The 12,128-nt window shown below is 40.6% G+C and overlaps 1 protein-coding gene across 2 annotated transcripts in view; it reads left to right on the top strand.

Annotated features, from left to right (window-relative positions):
• The window catches only part of LOC117251295 (NT-3 growth factor receptor-like), a 666,479-nt gene that overhangs the window by 541,149 nt on the left and 113,202 nt on the right, over nt 1-12,128 (top strand). For both annotated transcript variants that reach the window (XM_033617466.2, XM_078168297.1), the window contains exon 15: nt 6,454-6,626. In XM_033617466.2, the coding sequence (XP_033473357.2) occupies nt 6,454-6,626 (173 nt within the window). The remainder of the gene's footprint in view (nt 1-6,453; nt 6,627-12,128) is intronic.

The raw sequence follows: 12,128 nt of genomic DNA, 5'->3' as shown, positions 1-12,128 counted from the left end.
TTTATTTCAGAATTAGGGCATTTTCACACCATAAATCTCCAACTCTCCATCGTCATACATGGGTGGGCACAACATGGAGTTTATCTTTATTTTTAACTTTCACTTCTTAACCACAATTTAGGACAAATTTACTCCTGTGGACACAACTGAGAAACAATGTTTTTAGTGACATCATGATGTGTACTTCAGTTTTGTTTTTTAAAAATTGGGATTAAAAGTCCTGACTGCACAGCTGTGTTAGATTTGTCCCTAGTTCTATTTCAGTTTTTGCTATCAAAATATATCACATTATATAGCCCATTGATCTTCTTCCCGTAGCGATTGTGAGAATGATTGTGGCAGTTAAAGACACAGCAAGTCTGCACCATTTTCAAACAATAGTTACTTTTAAAATGCTAAAACAACAACAACAACAACAACAACAGAACACAAGCGTAGCCTCGCGAAACGTAAACAACTTTCCAATTGCCCGCAAAGCCCACAATGCATTGCAGTTTTTCCACCTCCGCTACGTCACCCTTTTGAGCCCCATGGGAAGTGTACTGGAAGTACCAAAGGCTGAATGCGTTTGTTGCAATAAATCACGTCCACTTTGACCAATCATTACCAGACTTTGCGGCTGGCCTCAGGACTGACCCCACATCACGCTAACCAAATTTCATAGAAATCTGATCAACTTTTATGAAAGGTGATATTTCTGGGTTTATAGCGTCCACTAGTTGCCAATTTGGGCCAGATTTGGCACTGAGCCTCTGAAAGATGCTAGCTTTTAATTTGACAAAGATACGGAATAGTTTGCATTTTGATAGCTAACTACAGGAATTGTTTTGATAACGTTAGATCAGGTCCATCTTGTGAGTGTAGGTGCCAAGTTTCATGCAGTTCGGTCAAAATCTCTAGGAGGAGTTCGAAAAAGTTTTGCCATTTTTGGCGGGAAAAAAGTTAGGAGGAAGTGGGCGGGGCAATGCAAACATAATGCACCTCCATTCAGGGAATCCATGGATATAAGGCTTTTGAATGTGTGACATATGGTATGGGAGTTACATGCCAAAACGCATTGACCTTGATTGTAGTGCCCCCTGCAGGTGCATATGTGTAATCTTTTGCGGCTGAGGTCCTTGCAGGGGTCTGGACCAACCCTCTAAATTGCACCACCCTCCCTTGCACAGTGTAGTCTGCAGCACGACTTTTATTAACGGAAAAAAATTTTGGTCCTGGGAAATACGTCTGCTTGCATACGCGCTCCCCAGGCCCCGCAGGCTTGGACCCCTTATAATTAAAAATGCAAGCAGCGATGAACAGGCCCTTTCACCTTGACGGAACTCGGAGGGGCTGGCAGGATGCCTTCTGACACGCAGTTCATTTCTGTCAAAGTTAGACATCACATGCAGGAGTGACTTGGCATATCCTTGATACAGTGCTGGAATGACATATTTCACATTTTGTATCACTTTCTCTTTCCACTAGAGTGAGTTGGAGAGCGCACTAATTATACACCATGTTTTTATACATAAACACCACAGCATGTAACTTTCAGATAAATCAAAAGATAAGTGTTTGATGAGACCTATTTCCTGTCACCACTAGGTGGCACTATCAGTATCAAGAAATATGGTTATGTAAATGTGTTCAGGGCAGGACTAATATGAATCATGTGAAGTTTGGTGGACATCGGACCATTTACACAAAAGTTATAGCACTTTCGTTTTTCATGGCGAGACCTCAAGATTCAATGCTCGGCAGCGGGTGCACCATTCAACATTGGGCAAATCCTGTGATAAGTTTTGGTCACAATGTAGCCACGCTTACATACACCAAGTCTGGAGCCAATCTGATTAAATCTGTAGGACAAGTTTGTTAATTTACAAGCCCTGGAAATGGGCAAAAACGCACCAAAATTGCACAGTAAATTCAAAATGGCGGACTTCCCCTTGGGTTTGGAGCATGGCTCCAAGAGGCTTTTTTGTACATGATAGAGTGTTACAGGTGCCTACCAAACCAGCTTTGGGGGCTGCTTAATTGAAATATTCTAGGGGGCGTTGTTGAGCCATCTTGGTACATCAAAGCACAAAAATCACATTAGACAACAGGACTTGCGACCTGTGATGTGTATGCCATGTTTGGTGAGTTTTCAAGCATCCCTTGTCCCTTCAAAACAACATCGTGTTTGATGGCAAACAAGGTGGCGCCATGGTGACAGCGTTTGATGAAAACTCAAAAGCTTCATTTTCAAGTATCATCAAGGTCTAAGGACTTAGACCAGCAAGTTTGAGGTGGGTCTGATTAACCTGCTAGAAGAGGGACGTCAAAGAATGTATAAAGTAACTTTCTGTTGCCAATAGGTGGTGCTATGGTAGTGATTCAAAATTCCTCTGTATATGTGTTCAGGGCTTGACTGTCATCATATGTGTGAAGTTTTGGCAAGATATTCCCACGCGGAGTCAAGTTACAGCAACGTTTGTCATCATGGCGAAACATCAAAGTTCACCACCAGGCCATGGCCACGCCCTTCGACGAAAACTCTCAGTTTTCACAATGAAGCGCCATCAACATCTTATGACTTTTTGACCAAGTTTGAGATGGATCTGGTCAATTCTGCAGGAGATGTATATTAAAGTCTAAAACATGACATTTCCTGTTGCCAGTAGGGGGCGCTATATTTATCTCTAATTACTGACATGTAGATGTGTTCAGGGCGGGACTGTCATCAATCCTGTGAAGTTTGGGCAAGATTGGACCATGTATGCTGGAGTTATAAACTACTTCCTGTTTAGTGGCGAGACCCTTAACTTTGATGCCATCCCACGGTCACACGCATTAATGAAAACTCAAGCTTTTGATAACTTTTTATCTTCAAGGTCTTGGGGTGGGACAGACCAAGGTTTGAAGTCAATCGGATGAAATCTCTAGGACTAGTTCATTCATTTATGACCCCTGGAAATGGCCAAAAATGCATCAAAATTGCACAGTAAATTCAAAATGGCTGACTTCCTGTTTGGTTTAGAGCATGCCTCCAAGAGGCTTTTTTGTACATCTCGGAGGGTTACATAAACCTGCCAAGTTTCATACATGTAGGTTAAACTAGCTTCAGGAGCTGTTTCCTCAAACTTTTGTAGGGGGCGCTCCTGAGCCATTTTTTGGAACCCGCGCACGAGACCCTTAAAATATCAAATTTTTCCCCAGTTCTGAGATGTGTGCAAAGTTTCATGAGTTTTCGGGTATGTTAAGCCTCCCAAAAAGGCAATTCATTTGGAGGAATAATAATAATAATAATAATAATAATAATAATAATAATTAAAGCTGCAAGCAGCGTTTGGCGGGACCTCGCACTCGCGCCCGTTTCGGGCCCCAGCTTATGTCGTCACTGTGAATTATTTAGAAATATCAAACATGTTGCCACAAACATCAGAAAATCCTTACAGAGCTGAACGTTTTGAAGTTTGAATGCTTTCTGTAGCCGTAGGTATGGATAAGTGATGTCATGATATGCAAATTAGATGAGTGAATTTATTCCCATCAGATTCCTCGTCCTTTATTTTGAGGAAGAGACAACAAAAACAACACAAAACAAAATAAATTTACTATGTAAATATGTTCAAAATGTTGTTTTACTGAGATGTATGAAATCCAATATGGCCGCCGCCTAATGACGTTACAATATGCAAATTAGATGAGTTAATTTAATCCCATGACACACTTTGGGTCATGATGAATATTTTTCTCATTTACAGTATGCCTTTATCTCTCACCACCTTCAAGCCACAGCCTTTTGAAATGTTGAAATGAAAATGGAATATTTTCCTCAATAAACTCTGACACCTGAAGGGTTAAAATGGAGTTTGTGCCCCTGTCATGTCTGCATGTAAGATTTAGACACACACACACATCATGTTTCTGTGAGTTTGTGTGTGACAGCGGTTGCCATGGTGATGAAGTAGGTGCACCTGGCAGAAGAGCAGAGAGAGAGAGAGACAAAACACAGAGAGACCTGTTTTAGTGGAGATTTAACTCCTCGAAGAAGTTCTTCCCATTCCCAAACCGTTGGTCCAATCATGAAAATAATGTGATGATGAGAGAGATAAAGTTATACAGAAGATCTGTTTAGCAGCAGTTGAACTGGTATGTGTGCGTCTTTAAAGCCAATACAATAAACGGTGTAGGAGGAAATGTGTTTTTTTTTAAGAGCACGTTTGAGGGGAAATCTTACTTTGAAAGGGCAAATAGCTCACTTCCTGTTGGATTTAGGTCATGGGTGTTAGCGTGTTATTTGTAGGTCGAACACTCCAGTTTTGGTTTGATCTTGATACGACATTCCTACGGGCTGCAGTGGCCAGTTTGGTGCACCTATGTGGCGCTAGAGAGCCCATTTTGGTACTGTAGGGGTTAATAATATGTGTGTTCTGTTTCAAATGAAGTTTCTGCTGCTGTAATCTGTCCTTTAAAGATTGTGAGACACACAGACCAGAGAACCCTGTGGCTGTGTCTGTGTGTGCAGCCGTTGTCATGGCAATTAATGACTTGCCTGCACCTGTGGCAGACACAGACACGTCAGGAGAGCAGATCACCAAAGGCTGTTTATAAAGGGATTTAACTCCTCGAACAAATGCTTCGCATACCCAAACCGTTGGTCCAAGCAAGAAAATAAAGTGATTTTGAGAGACAGCCACGTCTCGTGAACACACTTTTTTGTATGTAATAGAGTGTTACAGGTGCCTACCAAGTTTCATACATGCAGGTCAAACTAGCTTTGGGGGCTGCTTAATTGAAATATCCTCGGGGGCGCTGCTGAGCCATCTTGGTGCATCAAAGCACAAAAATCACAGACTATAAAAAGTGAATTTAAAATATCAAATTTTTCACAAGTTCTGAGATGTGTGCAAAGTTTCATGAGTTTTCGGGTATGTTAAGCCTCCCAAAAAGGCAATTCATTTGGAGGAAGAATAATAATAATAATAATAATAAATCCTTGCATTTCAATAGGGTCCTCGCACCGCTAGGTGCTCGGGCCCTAATAATAATAAACAGCGCAATTACAATAGGGTCCTACGTGGACAACTTCATCACCGCTCGGGCCCTAATAATAGTAATAAACAGCATGATTAGAATATGGTCCTCACGGACGATTTCATCGTCACTCGGGCCCTAATAATAATAAACAGTGCGATTACAATAGGGTCCTCACGGACAACTTCGTTGTCACTCGGGCCCTAATAATAATAAACAGCATGATTACCATAGGGTCCTCACGGATGACTTTGTCGTCGCTCAGGGCCTAATGATAAACAGCAGGATTACAATAGGGTCCTCACGGACGACTTCGTCATTGCTCAGGCCCTAATAATAGGGCCGTTGGCCGAGGTCCCTAATAATAATAAACGTACCAGAAACAATAGGGACTTTGTCCGTTGGCCGAGGTCCCTAATAAAAATAATAATAATAATGGGGCGTTGGTGGCTTAGTGGTAGAGCAGGCGCCCCATGTACAAGGCTCTTGCCGCAGCGTCCCGGGTTCAACTCCAGCCTGTGGCCCTTTGCTGCATGTCACTCCCTCTCTCTCTCCCCCTTCATGCTTGTCTGTCCTATACATTAAAGGCTAAAAAGCCCCAAAAAATATTTGAAATAATAATAATAATAATAATATTAAACGTACCAGAAACAGTAGGGTCCTCTGCCCTTGGCCGAGGTCCCTAATAATAAACGCACCAAAAACAATAGGGTCCTCGCCCTTCAACCGAGGTCCCTAATAATAAACGCACGTTTTAGGGCCGAAGTCCCTAAAAAGACATGTTTGTATATAGTGAGATATTTGTGGATCACGTTACATATATGTAGACTGTCTTGTCTGGGTTACAAATAATACAGTCTAATCAAAACTTTAATATTTTCTACATTTCCGGTACTGTTTCCACTTGATTCAATCAAGAAAGAGAACTCCACAATTTTATCTCCTGTTTGAGTGGCGGGACTGTGAGACCCACGTCACTGACCAAACACTACGCTATCAATAATGGCTGTCAAAATGTGTAGTGATTATACACAGAGGCAGTCCTGGCTAGTTTTACGCCCTGGACGAACCATCCCTCGGCACCCCCAAGGGTCACTGGCTATTCATGGGCGGGGATGTCTGCTAATTGCTGGCTAGTTACAGTGTGCTGTCATTTTACGCGTGCCTACAATCAAATCTTAGTTTTCCACAGCATTCATGAATCCGGTGTTTTTTTTTATGTGCATATCTACTCACAGATTTGCTAACATTTCATTACTGAGGCCCAATGTGTTTTCGTTACCTTAGAATGAGCTGTTTATATCTACATAGGGAGCAGGTCCTCATCTACAGAGATCACCATGTTCTTACAGTAGCCCAGTTTGTTTGCTACAGGCTACCACATTATAACCCTTGATCTGGTCATGATTTGGTAGTCTAATCCAACATGCTCTTTCTCTCTCTCCCCAGACTCTGAAGGACCCCACTCTTGCAGCCAGGAAAGATTTCCAGCGTGAGGCTGAGTTGCTGACCAACCTCCAGCATGAGCACATAGTGAAGTTCTATGGAGTCTGTGTGGACGGAGACCCTCTCATCATGGTCTTTGAGTACATGAGGCACGGAGATCTCAATAAGTTTCTCAGGTGAGTTCAGCAGACAAGTAACAGATTTTAGAGGAGGTGTGGTGTGAGTGCATCTGCTGTGAGTGACGATGATGATGATCTTTAGTCACTAGAGGTTGTGGACTTTTGGTGTAGAGTTTCCAAGTGGGTACTAAAGGGATGAAAATGAAACTGTTTAAAACAATTAGTATTTTCTTTGTACCAACACAGAATGTTCCATTTCCACTGTGGTGCTGCTTATCCTGGTTCAGGACTGGAAGGGGTAGGGAAGGGTGTGCAGCCTATCTTAGCTGTCATTGGGCAAGAGGCAGGGAACACCATGGACAGGTCAGCAGACTATCACAGCGCTGATACATAAGCTCTTTTTACACAGAGATCTTCCCATAGAGCTGCTACATAGTCCCTTCTTTACGTCTCCTTTGCACCTTTACATAGAACCAAACAGCAGCAGCTTTTCACCATTTCAGTCAACCAGGTCTCAGTCTGAAGTTGTTAGATACTAGCATTTGGTCAGTGACTTCCAGCATCAGACACAGACAAAAAAGCCTTCCTTTTACATCGGCATGATACGCGGCTGGTTGCTGTAATTCTGTAACAGCATCAGGGGAAAACACAGGCCGCACACCAACGTAAGTTAAGGTGACGAAATTCCAAGTAAGAGGGGAGGGATTGGGAACAACAACCTTCGACTTCCATCAGGGATTACGGTGTCTACTTCCTGTATGATTGTAAAGCCAAACCCTGTTCTTTTTTCTTAAACCCAACCACGTGTGTTTGTTGGCTAAACATAGCTACATGCATTTGTTGTTGCACAAAAAGAAACAAAGAAGGAAAACGTAAATTCACTGTGTTGTAGTGATGTAATGCATAACAGACTATATGCAAAGTGTACATTTCCTGTGAAAACAGAAATGTATTTTGATATCAGACAATGCATGTATCAAGCTGACGTTGACACGGCTTCCCATAATGTCAACAACCAACACACCCAGATAAACACATTTGTAAAGCAGAAGAGCTTTACAGCTCTGCCATCTTTTGATGTGATTATCACAAAATGAACACATTCAAATATTTATAGCTCACTGTCCCACTGCCACTGGTAAAAGAGGGATTTTGATCCTTTACTTATTTTGGTGTATTACAACTTAAATTTTCATTTTTGTTACTCTGACCATCAGTTCCATCTTTATGATAACACTGTGTTCACCAACGTGCTTGCTGAGTTCTGGGGACAAGAAACACAAGCAGTGAAATGGGCAAGAAACACACCTCCTTCATGAGAAGAAAAAACAAAAGTCAACACCAAAATGATTACCAAACAGTCTGTTTTAAACAGACCCACTTCGTGCTTCACCTGTGACCTACTGTAGCTACTGCAGGTGTTTGTATTATGACAGATCATATGTGTTCCCTTTTGGTTTGGCCTCTAGATAAAGTATAGATTATCTGGATAAACTGCTGGCTTGTTTCCAATTTACTCAAATAAATATATATATATATATATATATATATATATATATATATATATATATATATGTATATATATTGTGTATGTATTCAGTCTTCTTACAGCACACCTTATTCTTACAAAATAAACAAAACCAAAATAGGTATTTAAATAAAGTTCACTGTCTTTACGTTTTTAACAAAAGTCTGCTCCTCCCTGTGTCTCAGAGCTGTCTCTTTTGTCTCAAACACTGCTCACTGCAGTCTCTTCCTTTTCACTGGGGCAATCAGCTCATCCCCTTCAGCTGGGTATTGACCTTTGTCTTGATTGTCCTCAGGACTATGGTTCTTGTAGTCCTTCCCTGGATGCCATGATGGGTTGTAGTCCTTGTTGCAGCCATGACATCACAATATACATATATTTCCAGTCAGCTGACCTTTCAGGACCTGCTTTACTCTGTGTAGGTATTTGGCTGTGGCTGACTTCCTTGCAGCCTCCCCATGGTTCCCTTTTGCCTGCGGGACCCCAAGATATTTGTAGCTGTCCTTAACATCTGCAATGCCGCCTTCTGGTAGTTCAACCCCATCGGTTCTGAATATCTTCCCTCTCTCTGACACCATCCCATCTATATTTATCTAGTCCGAAAGATATTTCAGAATCAGAATCAGAATCAGTTTTATTGCCATGCAGGTTTTCACATACAAGGAATTTGACTTGGTGTATTGGTGTATAACAAAGAATATAAAATATATAAAAATATAGAGTAATTAGAAGCATAAGTATAAAAGGGAAATACTATAAACAACTAGAAAATGCATTTCCTGCGTGTGGATGCTGAATGCTGAAATTAATTCAAGACCATGGCTGAAAATGCATGAAAGAAAATGCTGAAAGTGCAGAAATATCAAACAAATTGCCACAAACATCTGAAAATCCTCAGAGCTGAACGTTTTGATTTTGAATGGTTTCTGTAGCTGAAAGTATGTAGAAGTAGTGATTAAACAACACATGGACAGGAGAAGTAGGAGAAGCAGTACTACTACAAGCAGATGTAGAGTTAGCAGGAGTAGCAGTAGTTCAGACTTTAAATAGCATAAAAGGTAGAAAAAAAATAAAGTATGAATGTCCTTAAAGGACTAAACGTTTTGACATTTGAATGATTTCTGTAGCTAAAGGTAGGCAGTTAATAATCAGAAAATGTACAGAAAAAATAATAGAAGCAGTAATACTTAATAGTAGTAGAATGCTGAAATTAAAGAAAAGTGCAGAAATATCAAACATATTGCCACAAACATCGGAAAATCCTTACAGAGCTGAACATTTTGATGTTTGTATGGTTTCTGTAGCTGTAGGTATGTAGAAGTCGTGATCAATCAAAAGATGTGCTGCATACTACATGTACTACAGTTACTGAGCATTATGTGTGTATAATATTGTATGTATTTAGAATATGTTACAATATGTATTTGACATTCATAATCCTAAAAGTATCAACAGCAGTATTAGCAGTAAAGGCTGTAATAGCACATGACAGACAGCTAACACTGATATATAATGTTTACATGCTGTTTAACCCTCTAAGCGCCAAAGTCGCAATATTGCGACAAGCAGCATTGCTGAATAAAACAGACCATAGCTCTAAATATACTGCCAAATCTTGTTATTACTTTGTACCCCTAGGTGGCGAACATGTTCAGCTTCAATCCTGACATCATTTGTGGGTGTGTTTCTATTCAAAAAGTTTGAGAAAAAAGAGTTTGAAACATGGAGGGAAGGGTAGAGTACAGCAAGCGGAGTGAACACAGCAAGTGAATGGAGTCAGAGAGTGCGGTGCGAAACATACAAAATGCCTGAAGGAATTTTCACTGTTGATGAAGTACTGAGTCAGTTACTTGCCGATTCTGATTCTGACGGGAAATGCCCTCTGATGACGATTGGTCGCCGAGTGACCAAAGTGACGGTGTGTCTCCGCGTCTGTGCATCGCATGCACCACCATAGATATCTATAAAAACACTTGATGAATCGTCCAGCGTAGCTGCCCATTGAAGTGACGTGCCTACACGGCCGCCATCTTGTGTCGGGGATTCCGGTCCTTCAGTGTATTATGCCCATGGTGATATTATGGGCATATCTCATGCCCCATATGTCATAGACATATGAAATTTGGCACAGTGGCAGAGGGTAACCGAAACCTCCTAAAGATTGAAATTCCGAAATGGGCATATCTCATGCCCCGTATGTCATAGAGACATGCACTCTCAATGGATATGGACTAGTAGCTATAAAATGATTTTTTTCTCCACAATTAAGTTAAGCCAGGAGAGGATCTCAAGTAATTTTAAATCACAACTAATTTTCTTCCAACTCTAAAGCAATTACTGTGTGAACTTTTTGTTGTCAAATACATATTTTTGTTGCTTCAACATTTAAATCAAGTTCTCAACTCCCCTTTTGAGTGTCTCTAATTGCAAATAAATATGTATCAAAAGTTATTAAATGGTGTTCAAACTTGACTGACAGTTCAAGGGATTGACCAAAAGAGCTTACCTTTACTGAAGTGGCTCAGATTCAAATCTGAATCATGGTGTCATCTTATTTCATTACATACATGACAAATAATCCGACAAACATCTGACAGAAGGGTAAGGGTTTATACTGGGTTTTAAAGCATAAATGACACAAACATATGCAATCAATGTGGCCAACAAATATGTGTGTGTTGTGTGTAACCTAGAAAGAGTCTAATGGCTAGAATGAAAATTGACTGGTTTGTTTTTTTATGGCCCATATTTCCTGCAGCTTCGTAGGACATAATCTTTCAGTTGTCAGGACAGAAGAGATTTGATTGAGGCAAGAAAAGAAGTCTGGCTAGCAACAGCTCAGCCATTTATTTACAAGTCACAAAACACTAACAGGAACTGAAAAGGCCTATACAGCCGCCAAAACATTTCTCCAACCCAACAGTTTCTGAGGTGAATTATGTCCCTTTAGTGTCCATCATACTATTCCTATTTGGTATTTTAAAGCGTTATCAATCCCATCTGAAATCTGTCCTGTCCCAAGTTCATCTACTTATTATAAATGAAAAGTACTCCTATAAAAGTACTAATTTGAACATTATCTCAAATATCTGTGACAGTGAAGTGCCCATATACATTACAGAACCAATACCATAAGATGCACCACCCACCACATTCCTAACAAAATAACTAATACACTACTCAGTTACAACAATGACATCAATTCACTAGTTCTTTGTTTTGGAAACAACTGTACCAGTGTAACTTTTGTTCAGTCTCCTTCAGTCTGCGTTGTATTGTGTTAAGTATGAACCGATACTCTTCAACTTTTGACCGTTTATTGCCTGAATACAGCATGAAAATCCACTGGTCAGTCATGTAGGCACAGCAACGTTAAGGCACAGCTCATGGGCACGATCCTCTCATACTGGCACTGTTCATTAATACATTATAATAAATACATACACAACAAAAAGATGTACCTGAATACAGCATGAAAATCCACCGGTCAGTCACGTAGGCACAGCAATGTTAAGGCACATCTCTATAGAAAAGTTAGCAAATGTTAGCTTAGTTTAGGAGCTAAGGAAGCTAATTACAGTATAAACACTGACAAAATATAGACAATTTGATACATTAAAGTGAGCACAATGCAGCGGCCACTCCCTGCAATACAGTCGGACACAATATCATGGTAGCTGCATTTCGACAGATTTAATGTAACGCTGTGCTTTGTATAACCTACCATGGGCATGATCCTCTTATACTGGACTGCAGAGAGGCCCACCAACCAATGGGAATTCACAATACAGGTACAAACTAAAATGTGATTGGGGACAAGTGGAATCCAAAACAAACAACAAAACTCTGTTACACCAGCAGTGCAGTGAACTCTAATTTTATAGATTTTGATATATTAGCTGGCTCTTGAACCAGTGAGGTGTTCATTGTATACTTTGCCGCTGAAACCTTCAACTGTTCCACATATAGACTGTATTGGCTGCTGCTGCTCAACACAAGGTCCAGTACTCAAGGTGAAACACTTCTCTTAA

Source organism: Epinephelus lanceolatus, chromosome 5 (assembly GCF_041903045.1).
Source record: "Epinephelus lanceolatus isolate andai-2023 chromosome 5, ASM4190304v1, whole genome shotgun sequence".
Taxonomy (NCBI): Eukaryota; Metazoa; Chordata; class Actinopteri; order Perciformes; family Serranidae; genus Epinephelus; species Epinephelus lanceolatus.
This window is presented reverse-complemented; position numbering and strand designations above follow the sequence as displayed.